At 47.4% G+C, this 17890-nt stretch overlaps 10 protein-coding genes across 10 annotated transcripts; 4 read left to right on the top strand and 6 right to left on the bottom strand.

Moving 5' to 3' along the window:
* Positions 1-1048: 1048 nt before the first annotated feature.
* On the bottom strand, positions 1049-1525 carry F9C07_7970 (uncharacterized protein; the record flags this gene model as incomplete). Its single annotated transcript, XM_041287008.1, has 1 exon — positions 1049-1525. One exon carries the CDS (start codon positions 1523-1525, stop codon positions 1049-1051), a length of 477 nt encoding a protein of 158 aa, XP_041149668.1.
* Positions 1526-2673: 1148 nt separating this feature from the next.
* On the top strand, positions 2674-4095 carry F9C07_2285744 (Deuterolysin metalloprotease family-domain-containing protein). Its single transcript, XM_041294331.2, has 3 exons — positions 2674-2992; positions 3041-3850; positions 3906-4095. The coding sequence occupies exons 1-3, from the start codon at positions 2761-2763 to the stop codon at positions 3923-3925; spliced, it is 1062 nt and encodes a 353-aa protein (XP_041149669.1). The 5' UTR covers positions 2674-2760; the 3' UTR covers positions 3926-4095.
* On the bottom strand, positions 4096-4704 carry F9C07_2285743 (uncharacterized protein). Its single transcript, XM_071510778.1, has 2 exons — positions 4455-4704; positions 4096-4403 (listed from the first exon to the last, which is right to left on the bottom strand). The coding sequence occupies exons 1-2, from the start codon at positions 4642-4644 to the stop codon at positions 4198-4200; spliced, it is 396 nt and encodes a 131-aa protein (XP_071367624.1). The 5' UTR covers positions 4645-4704; the 3' UTR covers positions 4096-4197.
* Positions 4705-5458: 754 nt separating this feature from the next.
* F9C07_1729336 (putative galacturan 1,4-alpha-galacturonidase A) lies at positions 5459-7281 on the bottom strand. The gene is made up of 4 exons (XM_041294346.2): positions 6080-7281; positions 5977-6029; positions 5807-5929; positions 5459-5759 (listed from the first exon to the last, which is right to left on the bottom strand). The coding sequence occupies exons 1-4, from the start codon at positions 6932-6934 to the stop codon at positions 5477-5479; spliced, it is 1314 nt and encodes a 437-aa protein (XP_041149670.1). The 5' UTR covers positions 6935-7281; the 3' UTR covers positions 5459-5476.
* Positions 7282-7629: 348 nt separating this feature from the next.
* On the bottom strand, positions 7630-8869 carry F9C07_2235144 (uncharacterized protein; the record flags this gene model as incomplete). The annotated part of the gene is made up of 6 exons (XM_041294347.2): positions 7630-8133; positions 8186-8414; positions 8486-8543; positions 8601-8622; positions 8676-8712; positions 8763-8869. The coding sequence occupies 6 exons, from the start codon at positions 8867-8869 to the stop codon at positions 7630-7632; spliced, it is 957 nt and encodes a 318-aa protein (XP_041149671.2).
* Positions 8870-9465: 596 nt separating this feature from the next.
* Positions 9466-10772, bottom strand: F9C07_2285741 (uncharacterized protein). The gene is made up of 3 exons (XM_041294348.2): positions 10157-10772; positions 10028-10091; positions 9466-9954 (listed from the first exon to the last, which is right to left on the bottom strand). The coding sequence occupies exons 1-3, from the start codon at positions 10487-10489 to the stop codon at positions 9518-9520; spliced, it is 834 nt and encodes a 277-aa protein (XP_041149672.1). The 5' UTR covers positions 10490-10772; the 3' UTR covers positions 9466-9517.
* A 1452-nt stretch (positions 10773-12224) lies between these two features.
* On the top strand, positions 12225-13343 carry F9C07_2074045 (Ribonuclease/ribotoxin; the record flags this gene model as incomplete). Its single annotated transcript, XM_071508793.1, has 5 exons — positions 12225-12254; positions 12320-12503; positions 12574-12909; positions 12971-13109; positions 13169-13343. The coding sequence occupies 5 exons, from the start codon at positions 12225-12227 to the stop codon at positions 13341-13343; spliced, it is 864 nt and encodes a 287-aa protein (XP_071367623.1).
* A 511-nt stretch (positions 13344-13854) lies between these two features.
* Positions 13855-15119, top strand: F9C07_2285739 (isocitrate/isopropylmalate dehydrogenase). Its single transcript, XM_041287007.2, has one exon. It carries the CDS (start codon positions 13913-13915, stop codon positions 14963-14965), a length of 1053 nt encoding a protein of 350 aa, XP_041149674.1. The 5' UTR covers positions 13855-13912; the 3' UTR covers positions 14966-15119.
* A 59-nt stretch (positions 15120-15178) lies between these two features.
* On the bottom strand, positions 15179-16153 carry F9C07_2285738 (uncharacterized protein; the record flags this gene model as incomplete). Its single annotated transcript, XM_041287017.1, has 1 exon — positions 15179-16153. The coding sequence occupies one exon, from the start codon at positions 16151-16153 to the stop codon at positions 15179-15181; it is 975 nt and encodes a 324-aa protein (XP_041149675.1).
* A 402-nt stretch (positions 16154-16555) lies between these two features.
* F9C07_2285737 (ribonuclease E inhibitor RraA/Dimethylmenaquinone methyltransferase) lies at positions 16556-17589 on the top strand. Its single transcript, XM_041294333.2, has 3 exons — positions 16556-16726; positions 16829-16999; positions 17055-17589. The coding sequence occupies exons 1-3, from the start codon at positions 16670-16672 to the stop codon at positions 17505-17507; spliced, it is 681 nt and encodes a 226-aa protein (XP_041149676.2). The 5' UTR covers positions 16556-16669; the 3' UTR covers positions 17508-17589.
* Positions 17590-17890: the final 301 nt, after the last annotated feature.

The raw sequence follows: 17890 nt of genomic DNA, 5'->3' as shown, positions 1-17890 counted from the left end.
TTGTTCTACGGCTCGTAGCTACTTACATAACGCTTTCTACACTGGTTGATAACGAAAATTTACCGAATCGTAGACAAAACTGGTATGCTCCGGATTCTCTGCCACATATCTTTTTGTTGCTCTATAAAGAAGTGCTAAACTCTTTGCTATTCTATATCATTAGGTGGCTATCTAATAACGTTATCTACGATATAGTATAGGATCGCTGGTCTCAACAGTCCGTACAATTCTGCCTGAGACACTCTGTCCTTCATGATCGAGTTACGTGCCTCATCCTCAACAGCCCTCCAGGGACTCTAGATATAATTTTACAACACGTTTGACGGGTCTAACGCAATGAACATCGCCTCGAAGGCTAGGAGGCACATGTCCGTGGCATACTATAATGGCTTTATTGATGCGACGACACAGGAAGAGTCTCACAAGGATGACAAGGTGGTGATTGAGATGTGAAGAGGGCCTCGCATTCACCCTAATCATGAGGCCTTTTCAAAACTTCATTTAGGAACTTCACTTCATTCTCTTCGGTTGGAGATGCCGCATATACTGTTATGGAACTGACGTCCTTCAGGCGTATATTCCAACCGGGCCTATGGTACCCTTCAGGTTTCATAATATCCTGTGTTATAATACTAGCCTTCTATAGTATCCCCTTATTATAATTGTATACCAATGTAATTTATTGCCTACCGAGAAGAAATAAATTCGATTTGTATTCACAAGATGCATAAAATAAAAATACCAAGTTAAGAATGTCGAAAACACAACTCTAGTTCATGTAGTAAAGTACTAACGAAAGATATATAGTTGTAATTAGTCTTAGAGACCAGATTTGCTCTATAGTTCTTGTCTCGATCAACGGGACAAAACGTACCACCAGACCGAACGCCTAGTTGATTTTCTATGGTTCCTAGAAGAGCAAAGTATCTCGCAATTTCAAAGGTTCATATGGATCGTATCTAAGTACACACATGTCCGAACAGAGAACGGGAGCAATATAGGAACCGACTTTAACGTGGGAGAAACTCAACAAGCGAGATTATAACTCTCATTCAATCCGTAGGGGGACAACTTCGGATGAGAACTTGCCCCGTTGGGCATCCCCGAGGCGCTCCAGCTTTTCCGCAGTAACGTTTTCGCGAGGACCCTCCCACACCGAATGCCAGTTTCCCTTTGCCTGGACGGAATACTCGTGTCCCATGGTGAGTGGAACGTGGGGCAGTGTAACCTCCTTCTCGACCGAACTGCCCGCGGGAATTTCTACCAGATCATCAACCGAGGGTGGCATCCGACGGGATATTTTGATGGTTGGCAGGGTCACCGGCTGATTTTCGGTTGTATCACGGAGCTCAAAGATACTCAGGACATTAGCGCTAGGGTCCAGCGGGGTACCCCAGTTGAGCACTGTGATCGGCGTGTCCGAGGGATTATGCACGGACACTTGTATAGGCACTGTTGGTGGCTCGGAGAAGGCTGGAATGATGGGTGGAGTGATGGTAACTTGCAGAGAAAGGGAAGCGCTCATCTCTGCTGTTCAACTGCTGTACAAAGAGTGTAATAGCGACTGTTGAAGGTGGTTTCGAAGAGAGACTATATTGCGGAAGTTGTGGGATGGAGGGATATGCAACCACCTACTCTGTTCTAGAATCACAGCTGCCTGATAAGGGACAATCCGGAATGCGCCGGTGAACTACGGCTTTCTAATATTCGGCATTCAACATCGTAGCAGGCCAATGATAATGATAACCCTGCATCGTGTGACGCTGGCCAACAGGGAATGAAATTCCCCACAGTCCAACGAACTAGGGAGCAAGCGCTTTGATTGACGGGAATTACCACTAATATTAAAAAGCCGAGGTCTTGCATGTCTTGGGTTACATTCTTCAAGGGTTTTAAATTGCCCTAAAACCACTCGGCATTTTCTGGACAGCGACTAAGCATTATAGTGCCGGGCCCGAGCACTAGTTGATATGACACCATCCTGCAACCTGCTGACCCTTCCAAGATGAATGAAAAGGTTCCTCGTTGCGGGCATAAATGATTTACACGGTTATTAGTGTTGAGTATACACATACATCTGTCTATATCTATCAAAACTTCGAACCTTAAAAGTTTAATTTTGACTACTACAGTGCCCCATGAAAAGCCACCTTATACACCACCACCTCTATCTGATAAGAAGTCCCGAGAATACAGTGACTCCCTAATGCGCCAAGAAAGTCTTAGACTCCCGCCAAGAACGGAAGCCGGGAGATGCGACGGGATAAAGTCCTTCTTATCAAGTACTTGATGAAACACCATCAAGCCACAGCTTGGCTTTGCTCCCCGATTGTACCAGAAGTGGTAAACTTCAATATGGACCTTCCTAAATCTATATAGCTTGCAGCGGTTCTCCGCCGGGCCAAGGAATCTTTCTGTTATAGACCATTGCTGAATCACTCGTTCTATTACAGCGTCTTCGAGCAGAGCCAATGGAAAGCATCAATCGATTGTTGCTTCGATTTCCTGTGCTTGAACACGATGAAGCCATGCTCCCGGAAGATGCTAACAGTGCCAGGGACAGAGTAACTATCTCCGTAGTCCATGACACTGCAGCATCAGGACGGAAAAGTGAGGGGTGACTGAAAGCCAATTCAACGTCGTACGGAGCGTAACACTCATCTATAAAAGGGCCTGTGATGACCAGCTTCTACTGCATCACAAACGGGCCATTCGAGTTCAAAAGCCATTTCCAGTACTTCAAGTCCTTCAAGCTTCAAGATGCGTTTCATTTCTGCCTCCTCTCTTCTTTTAGCCCTGGCACCGACTCTCAATGCCGTTCCTGTAGAGGTTGCCGGTAGTGCCCAAGGACTTGATGTGACTCTTAGCCAGGTGGGAAATACTCGGATCAAGGCCGTGGTAAAGAACACTGGCAGCGAGGATGTCACCTTTGTGCACCTCAACTTCTTCAAGGATGCCGCTCCGGTGCAGAAGGTGTCTCTGTTCCGCAATGGTATGCTTCCAAACCTTAATCTTGCAAGCGCATTCTGACATGGTCTAGCGACCGAGGTTCAATTCCAGGGTATCAAGCAGCGTCTTATCACCGAAGGCTTGTCCGATGATGCTTTGACAACTCTTGCCCCTGGTGCTACTATCGAGGACGAGTTCGATATCGCAAGTACTAGTGACCTGTCCGAGGGTGGTACCATCACGATCAACAGCAACGGTTTAGTACCTATTACCACCGATAACAAGGTCACTGGATACATTCCATTCACCTCGAACGAGCTCTCCATTGATGTAGATGCAGCTGAGGCCGCGAGTGTTACTCAAGCAGTTAAGATCCTGGAACGCCGCACCAAGGTCACTTCCTGCTCTGGCAGCAGATTGTCGGCCCTTCAGACTGCTCTGAGAAACACAGTCTCTTTGGCACGTGCAGCTGCTACTGCCGCGCAGTCGGGATCTTCCTCCCGTTTCCAGGAGTATTTCAAGACGACATCCAGCTCCACCCGTAGCACGGTTGCTGCTCGCCTGAACGCCGTTGCTAACGAGGCCGCGTCGACCTCTTCGGGAAGTACCACGTACTACTGCAGCGACGTGTATGGATACTGCAGCTCCAACGTGCTTGCGTATACCCTTCCGTCTTATAACATCATCGCCAACTGCGACCTCTACTATTCCTATCTTCCGGCACTGACTAGCACCTGCCATGCTCAGGACCAGGCCACCACCACCCTGCATGAGTTCACTCACGCCCCCGGTGTGTACAGCCCTGGCACTGACGACCTTGGTTATGGATACTCGGCTGCCACCGCCTTGAGTGCCAGTCAGGCTCTGCTGAATGCCGACACCTATGCCTTGTTTGCCAACGGTACGTACTCTTCTTTACTCAGCTTTGTCAATCCGTTACTGACTCCTGATAATAGCTGTCAACCTCAACTGTTAGACGCACGTACTTGCAATCGGCAATTTGGAAGGAGTACTTCCTGCAAGGTGTATTGGAAAGCTGTAGAGTGAATATATGATTGGTGCTGATGGCATTAAAGTTTATACAATGAGATACAATGGAGCCATTCACCTGATCACTTGTCATTAACAACTAAGTAAACTACCATAACCTTCCATGAATATAAGTCTGTAAATTCCGGGACAATAGATCACATAACTACACCACGCATGATAAGCCATCATTCTCCCTCAACCCTGACCACCCTTGCTTCAAAAGAGTACTGCCCTTTTCTCCGTTTTAACTCTGCGACAAAGGCCATCAATACACTTATTCTTATAACAGCAGTTCTCATCAGCCAAGCAAACACCGAGATCCTCCGAGCAACCGGGCCATTTCGGGTCCGTCGGACGGCACTTCGTAGCTGCACAATAGGTAGAGCAGCATATTGGGCCTCCACCACCAGAGACACAATTCGCTTGACATGGTTACTATAGTAGGTCCGTGTTCAATAGATAATACTACTTACAATAGACCCCTAAGCAAGTCGGCGTGGGAACACAAGTTGTAATAGTCGTCGCTGTGGGAGTGGTGAAGGTGGCAGTTGTGCAATATTCAGTCCCAACGCAGGCATCAGCATCGCCGCAACCACCGGCTGCTGCTAGGCCCCCAAGGGCAAAGGGGGTGGAAAGGAGAAAGAGACCTTTGGAGATATACATTGTACCGAATAAGTTCTTTTGATTCTGGTAGTTTGTTTTATGAGCGAAATTGAGAAACGTCCTGACGATTGCCAGATCCTCTTATATCTTTAGCCAGACGTTCCTCCACTCCCTATGTTTCAGTCAGCATGACAATGATTGGCCAAGGGATTGCAGATGACTAGTGAATACGAAGGACACCGCATCATTGTGACAGTTCTACCACAGGACTCAATCTGTGATCCTCTCACAAGAAGTCAGTGCCACGGCTTGCTCCCCGCAATTTTGGACCTTGGTTCAAAACCTATCAGACCGCTGATTGAGATCTTGGGTATGTGAAGATCGTGTATCGATCCGATTAGGTCGTCGGAGCAAGGTGGGTGAATCCTTGGTTCGGTGCTTGGCCGTTGCCACCTAAATACGAGCCCGTTGATAACCTTGTGAGTTTTCCACTAGGACGAGGAACCTTCATTGGCTCTTTACTCTGCATCTGCATAATTGATAGTAGCTCTACGTGGGAAGGTAATCAGAGCCAATGATGTTGGTTAGTGCTATGTCATGCCAAGATAGGAGGCGGAATATCGATGCTGGGTTAAAATTAGAAACTGACCTTGAGAATTAAGGGTATGACTTCATTGAAAAAGGGCCTTTTATTTGAGCATATCTCATTTTATTTTAAACTGGAAGGGTATTTCCTTTTTCAAGATGCAAGGACGAGGCGTCTAGCTGCTTATTGTGTTATGCGACATGGACTCCCTGGAAGACCACTATGGGCACTTTTCCACATAAGTCTCACTCGAATCTCACCAGAGTTTTGATCCCGCATATTCCCAGTTTTAATAAAACCTGATGATTATGAGTTGCACTCAAGGCCTTGCACACCGGCGTTCTCGCACAGAACACTCTTCCCGCTATACGACTCAGGCAGTTTGATATCCACATCTTCGAATGTAATATCGGTACATGGTGCCTCCTTCGAACAGATCATGGATACTGCGAATGTAATATTTCTGCCTGTGTAGTTAGTGGGAGTAGCAAGCCCATTTCCACTAATGTTTCTGAAATGTAGATCGTCGAATCGAAATGTGGATGTATCGCAGTACTGAGTAACATTTTGATCGAATAGGTAGCTCAGGCTAGGTTCTGTTAGCCTGTGTGTTGCAGTCCGTTGGGCATTGCTTACCATGTGTCGATGTATATCGGTAACTGTACATCTTTGAATGTGATATCCTCGACAGTCACATTGCGCACATAGCCATGGCCGTTTCCACCTCCGTTCGGAGGGACACCGAAGTTGACACCGATCCTGGATAAGATTAGTTAATACGATATATTGTGGAATGCAGGACTTACCAGCTCTTGAAGTATATTCCGGAGTTCATCGCTCGTTGGGAGGACGGTTGAAACTGCTTATATTAGTGCTTTCATCTTGAAGCATTTCGTCTCTCCGACTCACATTGGCATTCTTCACAGTTATATTTTCGACAATATCATACCTGTCAGGATACTGTCCCAGCGAACCAAATGCAATCCCTGGTCCTCCATATACTGTCACATTCTCAACATGAATGTTGGTCGAGTTCGGTTTGAATGCCACCGCATCATCCCCACCCTCATACACCCAGTTGGTGATCGTAACATGATCAGATCTGTACGTATCAATCCCATCCGTATTTTGAATCCAAACTGTATCCTCAGTGGCATTAGGGTCTGAATTAGTCGCATTGACATAGAAATTATCCAACTCAACATGCGACGAAGATTCAACCAACACAGCCCAAAACTGCGGCTGACGAATCGCGATATTGCGAAGGACCGCCCGGGTCGAATTTAAGACATGCAGTGGCATAGGCCGACCAAACACATTGCTCCCTCCCTTCGCCCAAGTATACCACAGTTGACCATTTCCGTCAATTCCACCTCTCTCCGGACCTCCGTCAACCACATAATCATGACCGGTTATCCGCCAGGCTGTTGATTGATTCTGGAAGTCGATCCGGTAGGAATTGTTTACCCAGTATGTAATGTCGTCGCTGAAGAGCAACATCCCACCTACTTCAAGGGTTGAGCTTTCGAGATGTGTTGTCATTCGTTGATTAATGCGATACGTGTAAGGGGCTGGAAGGGAAATCCTTCCTCCTGGCGTTTGGCCACATTTTTCCACCGCGTGGAGAATGTTGGGGACATCATCTTGGCCGTGGCCGAGAGGCTTCACGGTGCAATTCTTGCCCTGTACATGGACCAACGGCGATGCATGACCTAGGAGGCCGAAACCTAGAAGCAGCAGGGCACTTGATCCGGATAGCTTCATACTTGTTTGGTACTTCCGCTATTTTTCTTCAAACCGTTACAGGATCTCGGAAGGCATTTATGAGGGGCTCACTTGTCCGGAATGCATGCGGGTGGATAATAATCCGGTCGAAGGATATCGGTGGATTTTATACCGACATGGAGATCGACATCGAAACCCCGCAAAGCTTGGCCTCTCTTGACTTGAGGCAGTTCTGGGCCCATATTCCAGCCCATCAGGATCGTATGTTGGCGCACCTGGTGTGTTGGCCGCAGTGACCTTGCAGAGTCTGACATCATAATCTTTTTTCCCCTCCATTTCACCGTGTTTCTAGATGTTATTTGCCATGGCATTATTAATGAGAACAAGGACAATCCTATTGCCGACGGCTATTGAACAAATGTCGGGCTTTGAGGTCTGTTCCCTTGGCTACTTATAGTATCATTAGCAGATCCTTATTCTGTATTTGCACGACTGAAGATGTTATTTAGATCGATTAACGTAAGTAGCGGGAAGCGTAGCAGGATCACAGGTATCTATTCCCGCAAGCTGGAGCTTTTGCTCTATTCCTTTCTTCTGCAAGAAAAATGATAACCCGTGCAATCGCTCATCTTCTTAGATCATGACTAGACTTTGTATGTGGTATATAAGCATAGCCGGACACCTTTGGGCAAGATAGTTGACTGATGTTCTCCTTCCATCCTTAATCCCCGGATTCAAACTTGTGGTGTCTCACTTTTTGCCCTTTCCGCTAACGTTTCATGATACATGTCTTTAATGTCCTCACAAACCATCCAAATCCTCCTTCTATTTGCAAGTCCGGGAATATAATCGACTTTGTCACTCCTATACTGACTCTTCCCTTCCAGCTCAACAATTGTCTTGGATAGCCTAGCCTCCAGCTTCTGCGAGCCAGTCAGATCAATACCATGAACTTCCCAGAGCCAAGGGAGATCGTATTCCAGCCTTGCTTTCCAGCTTTTCTCTGGAAGTTGGGTCGTGTGCATCGACCAAGACGCTGCTCTAAGAGCCAACACAGACGACAAAGGAAGCAGGCTGAATATTTGTTGCCGCAGTTCATAGGGAAGTGTATTGAATATGTCGAAGCTCTGTGGGACTTCTTGGGGCTCAGATGTATCCCTTTCACTATTGGCTATGTCCCGAATCTCATCAAGATACTTCGTCAATGGAGAGATTTCCACTGGGTTCGTCACTAGCAGCTGTAGTACTATCATGTCAATCGATGTTTCACTTCTGATACGGTTGAATTACCTCTTCGCCCTTCCTGCATTCCCAGTATTGCTCACAATTGGGCAAGGGATCTCCATAATCTAAAAGAAGACTATTGTGAGAGAAATCATTGACTAGTTCCTTATAGAGGGAATAAAGAACGTCTCCATTTATTGTTTCATCCTTAAAGCATCGAAGGAGAATCTCCTCGTAGCACAACTTATGAAAAGGGAAAACAGGTATATGTTCCTGATCCCCATCATGCCAGAGCCTAGATAATTTTAGCAAGGCAGTAAGAGGTAAATGGATAACACTCTAAAGATTTATGGGAAAATCACATACATATAGGCGTAGAAGCGATCCTGCGGTTGACTGTTTGGACCAACGGGAACGTTTGGATCTTCTTTATGTTAGAACGTAGGAACAATTTGATAGGTATATCAAAAACCACCTTCACCTGCGTCGGCATTGATAGCACCCTGTCTTCTATGTTAGAACGTCTTCCTGTTGGTTTAAACTAAATGTAACTTACTGCATCATCATAGTATCCATCTCCAGTAAGAAAAGATCTATATTTGTTAGAACAATAGGTCAGATCATAAAATAACATCCAACCCACTTTCTCTCTCCAACAGCGTCTGGGTTGAAGCCCAGGGCGCGGAGATCATCCAGCCATCCCAGATCACTGTCTCCAATAACCTCTCCAGAGTAAGTGTGATCACCCATTTCATCGTCAGAATCAATTGATATAAATGACCTGCTGGAAAAGGTTGAGCCACATATCGCGCAGTATACGTGAAAGCCACCCATTTTCTCTAATGGCTCTATGGCATGAACTGAAGCAGTTGCGATAGGTTTGTGTGCGGGTGAGGTTCGTATTCGTAGCAATCAGTAAGTTAAATATCAGTCAGCGGAAATTAGGCTACCGTCGGGAGGGCCTAAGGCTCCACAGTCCCTGTTTCTTGGATAGGCTGACGATGCCCGCTAAAGGCTCCACCAGCTCTGTCCGTTTGAACTCTATGGAAACTCTTAATGATTAATACGAAATAAGCGTCCACTAGCTCATGTTTGCGCGGAAAAAAGGGGTCCATGTGGTATTTCCCATCAGATAACGATGTGAGCTCGTGTTGGCAGACATCCTAAGAGGTACAGTAGACTAAGTTTGATCAACGTATACGTAGTAAGGTGGAAGTAAGATTTTTGATTGCTAAGACTAATGTATAGTTATATTTCAGTCTATAATGGACACATATGCGGATTAAGTAATAAGTATCCCAATAACAAGGCCGTTGGAGCGATAGTTGGAACTAGACACATTCAAGCATGGTAAGAATATTATCTCGAATTAGGTACTAGATATAAAGCTTTCTACATCTATCCTTTGTGCGACCGTTCGATTGCTTCCATCTCTTTCCTTGCTTCGAAAGCTACATGGTATGCATTGCCCTCAAGATGCCCACCTAGTTCACCAAACCGCCTCTTCCAGAATTCCCAACGTTCTAGACACAACATACTCCTCCCCTCATAAAACAGACCGTTGGCAGCTTCGAGGATGTCGGTGTCTTCGCCCGTATTGACTGCAAGGGCATAGAGAATATGACCGGCATGCTTGATCCACACCATTGCCACAACTACGTTGCACTCGAGAGCCTGCCCCTCACACGGTTCTTCTAGCGCTGCTCGAAGTTCCCAAACTGCAAATTCAGTCCACGAGATCGCATGAAGATTTAGGAGCCTGGCAGCAAAGGCGTTAAGGTTGATCCACTCCACTACCTCGTCGCTCGTGGGTTTGCTATTGTTGTGTGTTGGTGCTACGCAAATGGAAAGTGGTTAGATATTCAGATGACAGGGTGAGCGATTGATGCTCCATAAAGGTCGACTCACAGATCCATGCCTCTCTCATACTGGGCCCTAGGAGCGGTAAATCGGTCCAGAGACACGTTTTCGACTGCAGGGTGTAAATATCAGCTCAAGCGCACGTCTTCAGATTAAATATATATTGATCAAGCTTACCTCCCAAAGCTCCACGGTCACTGGGGGTATCTCTGTCAAAGCACTGACTAGCTCCACGAGCCTGTCTTGAAGGGGGTGGTCATGGAGAATCTCGCGGGCGCCTTGGATGACAATATCCCACAGCTGCCAGAGGAAGGTCTCAAGGTCTTCTGCATTCCCATTTCCCCTTTCTTCGATATACTTCATGCGAATGAGTCGGTCGATGGTATCTGCCGCAACTCGTGCAGATTCCGCATTTGAATCTGCAAGGGCTCTCCCAACAGCTCGGACTATGTTCTGTTCCATCTGGTCCATTTCGTCATGGATGTTTGTCACACGGAGGCCTAAGGACATGGTGCTTCTCGTGGGCTGGCTAGCAGATATGAAAGAGTTCAAGGAAAGAAATCGAGGATACCACCAAGAAAATATCCTTGACGAGATCCTCGGTGACGTGATTTTCACTTGCCGATCTCCAGGCTGTATCTGAGATTGAGAAGTGCCAAGGACCGTTGGGATCGTCTAGGTCTTGGCCTTTGGGCCAGACCGGGCTAAAAAGAAGGAATCCAAATAATTTGTTTCATCATAATCTGATAACATGCCACATAAGGTTGACACTAGTCGGTCGATCATCGTTTACGTGCCATTTCCACGAGGACAAAAAGACAAGCCTTATTATAGAAGCCAAGGGAGATCCACATGTAACCCAAGAACCAGGACGGTCGTGGTTGAGTGGCGGGTGATAAGGTAAACCCTTCCTGCTTCATCTTGACACATCTCCGCGGAAGCTTGTAATACTTTATGCGCTGATATAGCTACCGTTAAGTATGTATGTATGCTTATCCAGAGCGAACGATATACTTGCGTGATTGATGGATATGACCCTAATTTCAGCCGCAGCGAGTATCCTGAGGGACTCCCGATGTTGCCTCATGTTTCACCTGGGGATAGGTGATCCCAATCGAAGGGATAATCATACATTAGAGTAAAACCGTCCGGAGTGGAGAAATACAATGCGACGTTCTCCACGCAAGCAGTCGCCAGTTTGAAGCCAAGACGGGACGTTTATTTGGCTCGAATTGGACAAACACTATGACCACCGACCGGCATTAGCGTACTACATAAGCGAGTGGGCTTAGACGACCTAGGACCAAAAGGGTGGACGACTCAGGTAGGTCTGGCAGACGTCTTCTGCTGAAGTTGCTCCCTAGCCTCGCCCTAGGTGTCACGCATATCCTTGACATCTGTGTGGCCTTGGTCCTGCATTCACCGTATTCGGAAGCATTATGAAAACCGTCGTGCGGCCTCTGGGGAGGGACCTGGAGTGAGCCATTAATTGGATGTAAATAGTAGGTTTCATTTCCTTCACTTCAGTATCTAAGTCAGATGAGGTGGCGCATCTCAATCAGAGGCATTTGTGGATCCAGTTTACTTCATACTTCATCCATACCCCTCAATCTACATCGTGACTTACTGCTCTCTCAACCATGCCAAGGTCTAGATCTACACAGCCTCGATTCTAAGCCCGGCAGGGCACTTGTAGCGCATGTATCTGATCATACCACGAAGCGCCAAGCTTGACCATCCTTTGATCTATTGACAGACAGTTCAGCCTGTACATTCCGTCGTCACATCGGCAACCCAGCTCACCACACGTGTTGGATGCTAAGGTACTCAGGAGGATGTGAATCCGGCTGGCATAGAACATAAATAGGCCGTCATGCCCCTGCAAAAGTGACCTATATCCCTTGTCATCAACATAAACAGATCTATTTCAACATAGAATTGAACAGTGCTCACATATTACGGCAAATGTTGTTGTTTCTTGTTGCAGCCCTCTTCGGCCTTGCGGCTGGGCTTCCTCACCGCGATGCCACACCTGGCCCATTGTTGACCGCACCGCAAAATGCATGCACGGATGGTGACGTGTGTGTTATGAGTAGCGTGTCGCAGTTGATTGAACCACGGCAGCAGGTCGCGTACGAAAAGCGTCAGGCGTACTCTGATGATATCGATAGTGTGACCGTGCAGATGCATGTGGCTGACTCCTACTATGCCGGCACGGACTACCGTATCTTCTTTGCCTTTGGCGATGCGGAAAGCACATTTGGAGGCGTCTGGAGTCAGATATCCACGATCTGGGAATTTTCTGATAAAGGCGTGCAACAGTATAACAATATACTCAAGGTCTTTGACGGACCTTCCCGAGGTGATCGGGCAGAGGTCAAGCTCGACTTGAAGAAAGCCTTTCAGAAAGACCGCGTCTCGGTGAACGACCTGAGCAATGTTAGTATTGCTGTACTGCCGCCTCATAACCCTTCGATAGACACACAGTGGTCAGCTGTCCTGCAGGGAGGGTTTAAAATCCAGGGTGAATCCTACTTCCAGTCTTTTTCAGGTCCTATATCACTGACCCGAGCCATCGCACACAGATATCACAGTCACAGCACATCATGTCGGTCTAGGGCGCGACTTGCAGAACAAACAATTTAATGGGTTGAATGAATGGTTGACCCCAAAGCTACAGTGGACACCAGGTACTGGGCAGATCGTGTGGAAAGGGGAGCTGGGGCTGGACAAGTGGCTTGACCAAGACCAGAAACCTTTGAGTATTGACGAGCCAAGCAGTGGAGTAGGTTCCTGCCCCCGATTCATCGGAAAAGGGGGTACTATCGGCAAGCGGCAGAATGATGATGAGAACACACCACCCGAGTGGGATGTCTGGGGGGCGTTTGAAGAGGCCAAGAAGCATCTTGAGGCCAATACCCAAGTAGGGCGTGAGTGATAGAATTCCTAGGCAGCATCGATTTTCGACTAACTCCGCATCCTTATATACAGGAAATCGTTACCCACATCAGTTCAACAATCGCGAGGCGTTGCAGATACCCGAGGAGTTTAGGAACCGACGTCTGCAGGAATTTCCTATCCTGCGTGGACAGATTTACTCCGGCCAGGCTCCGGGAGCGATGCGTGTAATGTAAGTGCCTGTCTCCTTTTTAGTTTAGCAACGCTGATATGCTGACCCGAATCTCCCAGCCTCGCTCAGGTGGGTAATAATTGGCTGCTTGCGGGAGTTATGAGACATCCAACAGGCCGTGGGAATGCATTTGAACTGTGCCAGGAATGGGGCAATGCTTATATGGCACAATGCTGGCCAAACGGACTTGACACTCTTCAGCATTTGGAGTATCCCGGTTGCGATCGTGCCTAAGGGGCCCTTTTTGTCAACCTCAATAGTATGATGCTACATCTGCTTGTCGGGCACACAAAGGCAAGGAACATATTGTCGGTCAAGACCGAATCAGAGTAGTCCAGGCGGTTAGAGGTGTCTAATTTTTTTTATTTGTTTATGTAGCTGACAACTACCTTTGGAAAGCTTTTCAATGGCATATCCTCTTCCAGGGTTTGGAGTAGTTGTTTCTCGGCATCCATTCGCATGTCTTTTTTAATTGAATGCTTGAAGCCTGGATTCACTCAAGCCTTAGATCCCCTAGTCCTAGTGTAATAAACGTTACTATCATTTTCTAATTTACAACGTTAAGAATATCAAATAAATGGCTAGTCTACAGCACCAATGGTGATATGGGTGGATTTCCATCATGATTTCGGATCTATCCGATCGTGTTCGTAGACCTCGGGTAAGCCGAATTGCTCGCATGGGTTTTCACCTAATAGTATCTGCAACCATATCAGATCCCAAGAATTTCTGATCATGCATACCTCGTAGATGCACTTCTTCCTATTAACAGGTTTCTGTTTGGAATTGCTATTCAAGCCATCATGCGAATTGGAGTTCTCAAAGGCAACGGAATCGGGCCCGAGATCACAGCGGCCACTATCCGCGTCATTGAAGCAACTGGCATCCAGCCAGAATGGGACTTCATCCCTATCGCAGATGAGGCGGTTAGGCTGTATGGACATGCTTTGCCACCTCAAGTCATTCAACGCATAAAGGACGTGAAATTTTGTATCAAAGCTCCACTGCTAGCAGAAAAGCTTCATGGCCGTATCAGTTGTACGCAGACGGATGGCTCCGTGGTGACATATCCCTCAATCAATAATGCCATCCGGCGGGAGTTGAACTTATTCGTCAATCCGCGACCGATTAGAGGATATGTGGGTATCTCTGGGCGTCATGAGAAGATGGATATGGTCATCATGCGCGAGATCACTGAAGATACCTATATCGGGTGGGAAAAACCACTCGAGGATGGTGCAGCAGCCGAAGCGATCAAACGGGTGACCCGGAGTGCGTCATGGAAGGTGTCTCAATATGCATTTGAATATGCACGGAAGCATGGTCGAAAGAAGGTCTCATGCTTGCACAAGGCAAATGTCCTCCATGAAACGGATGGACTTTTCCTACGGACGTTTCAAGAAGTTGCTCGGCTTTACCCCGATATTGTGGGTGATGATATGATGATCGATGCCGCTTGTTATTCTGTCGTTCGCGATCCTTGTTGGTTTGATGTTGTGGTCACTGTAAATCAATATGGTGATATTTTCTCTGATCTGGCTGCTGGGTTGGCAGGGTCACTTGGTCTGGCTCCTGGTGCGAATATAGGTGATAGTGCTTCGACCTTTGAAGCTGCACATGGGGCTGCACCCGATATTGCGGGAACAGGGGCAGCTAATCCTATTGCACTGATTCTATCAGGGGCAGAACTACTGGCTCATGCTGGGTACGGGAAAGGATCTGAGGCGATACGGGAGGCAGTTACTCGAGTGATTGAAGCTGGAAGGACCTTGACTCCAGATCTAGGAGGACGCTCTACGACAGAGCAGGTAGCGGATGCTATTTCAGTGGAGGTCAGGGCAATCCTTGGACATTGATAGTTGGAGTGGATCAAGAGCTCAGTACGATGGCTAATCTTGCATCTATTAAAATATCTCTCCCCCAGCGTGCGCCAATAGAGGTACATAGTAACATACGTGATGGTCTACTGATATCGGACGCCGGCTCCCATGCAGCGCTTGTTTAAACGTCACACATCAACTACAAAGTTACTTAACAATAATCCATATGATTTTATTGGCTGTAGTGATCTATTCATGATAATCATATAGCGTAGCCGGGTTTTCCACCCACAAAAGCTGCCATTCATCCTCCGACATCCACTTGCTCAAAGACTCAATCCAGGCCTTATCGTCAATCTGAAGAAAAGCCTCCTCACTACTCGAGCTTTTACCGACCCGATCCTTATGTCGCTGTGTGTGGGGCCAATCGCTTCCCCAAACCACTCGCCTCGCGTTAGCATCCACAAAACGCCTCACCAACCACCGGAGGTCATCATAGCCTGGCGCCAGATTTGAACATCGGTAAGGAGCGGAGATCTTCATCCATAGATTACCGTTTCGGAGTGTCTCACAAAGCGCTGCAAGACCAATACGTTCACCTTCTGCTAGATAGGAACCATCCTGTATATTGGTGACATAGTCATTGACTCGGTAGCTACTACCAGCAATCAAGGCACAATGATCCACCACAACCGGCACCGGAGACCTGTCCACCACGTCTCGTAGACGAGGCCAGAACTCAAGATGGGGTTGCTGAATCTGAATGCTCCATCCTGGCTTTCCCCATGTTGCCAGCCGTTGGGCCGTAGCTTCAATCAACTCCGCTTGAATCTGGACGTTGTCCATGGCCTTGTGGCGGAAAAAGTCGAGCCGAACTGAGCGCACACCCGCCGCGTGATATTCGTCTAGAAGCTCATTTGAAACAGTGTCCAAGTCTAACACGCAAATTCCCCGTGCCTGGCCCTGAAATTGTTTCAGGTAGTAGAGAAGGGACTTGCAGTCAGGTCCGTAGGAGAGGCCGTGGGCAATACAGACATGATCGACTCCGATTGACTTTTCGAACTTCTGCAAATCCTCTAGCGAGGCGCGTGCTGGTGTGAAGTGTCGACCTTCTGCGAAGGGGAAGCGGTCCGGCTCGAAGATATGGTGATGGGTGTCCCATGCACCTGATGGGACGGGCTTCTTTGGGAAGCTGCTCTTGTGCTCGGTGGTTATGCTGCCCATGCTGACAGTATTCGGGCTCCCAATGATACACGCGTAACTTTATGGCTACTGATTTAAAGCCTAGACAGATATAGATCAGCTATATTTGTCGTATAACTGTACGTTCTGCCTGTCTTATATTGTTTTTCATCGAAGCTATCGTCCGATGTGGGAACTTACTGGAGAGTAATTTCTTTCAAAATCCAGCTTTGAGACACGTAGCACTAGTGGTCTAATGCCCTTCAGTTACGATGCTCATGCTGTCTTAATTCCACTGCTGCTGTACATTAGTCAATAGCTATACACAGCAGCGGGCATATCCGAAGGCGTCGGCAAATGACCGAGCCGAGAGTCGGAGTCGGACACCGTCCCTTCGCGTCCCAACCGTGCCGTTATCGCATTGGTATCACATCGTCATCGAAGCTAGCCGGCATGAAAGACTAATAATTGTGGCTCATTTCCGCTTTATGACGACCAGACTCACTTAGATCTGAATAAATTAATTGGTTGAATTGCCTGACAATCCAGCACGTTACCATGTCATCCGACCCGAAAGATATCATCGCGCGTCTGCAGCAGTGGGGTGCCTGCGATGTGAGTATACACTTTCTAGATCACAACGAAGATTACATTTCATTATAATGTTTCAAGTTCGCTGCCTCAGATCAAACAAACATAGCTAATAAGGTCTACCAGGTTGCCGATGGCCTATCAAAGCTCAAGTACCCCAATGGCGGTTTCCTTGAAGGTCTGACCATGTACTCCCCACAATTCCAAGCCGGGGAGACCAAGATCGTCGGCCAAGCAATGACCGTCAAGTTTGTCCCCAAGTCAGACGTTTCGTCCCCGAAAGTGCAGGGCAACTATGTACATAACCACCATCTTCTAGTAAAGTCTGTGAACAGTACTAACCACTTCTTAGATCGACAAAATCCCCGAAGGCGCTGTAGTCTTCATCTCTCAGCCTCTTCCTCATGTCAATGCTGTCTACGGCGGTCTCATGACTCTGCGTGCTCAAGCCCTCAACGCGGCCGGTGTCGTAATCGACGGGCGTGTCCGTGATCTGAACGAACACCGCGCTCTCAACTTCCCTCTCTTTGCGAAGTCGGTGGGTACAACCGCTGGAGGCGAAGTATGTCGTCCCTCGGAAGTGAATGTTCCCGTTCGTCTCAATTCTGAAAACCAAGATGCGTGGATTAACCCCGGTGACTATATTATCGCCGATCTTAATGGCGTTGTACGGCTTCCTCAGGAGCTTGCTGAACAGGTTCTTGATGCTATTCCCGCTATTGCTGATGCTGATGCAAAGTGTGCGGAGGCTATTAAGGCGGGCCGTTCTGTGGAGGATGCTTTTAGGGAATTTCGTGGTCGTTAATGTAGCTATGGTTTGATAATATAATTGCCACTTTCTCCTGTCCAGTAACATCAAGAAAAATGCAAGCTAAATCAATCATCCACATCTTGCTCAGTCGGATACTGAAATGAATGTGTATCTCCAATGGTAAATAGCCAACACGCATCAATTATGTGATCCATTTATACTATATGGCATCACTACATATAAGATATGAGAATCTCCAACCCTTCCACTTTCAGTTATAAGGCACGCAACAACAATCCACTCCGTGGCTCATTGAATGTACTTCGATGACCACAGCAGGCAACGTATACCACATGGCAAAGCCTTCAATTTCATCCCCTATTCCACTGTACATGTAGAACGGACAACAAACAGCCAACAGTAGCTCTCATAGGATC

This window comes from Aspergillus flavus, chromosome 6 (genome assembly GCF_009017415.1).
Source record: "Aspergillus flavus chromosome 6, complete sequence".
Lineage (NCBI taxonomy): Eukaryota > Fungi > Ascomycota > Eurotiomycetes > Eurotiales > Aspergillaceae > Aspergillus > Aspergillus flavus.
This window is presented reverse-complemented; position numbering and strand designations above follow the sequence as displayed.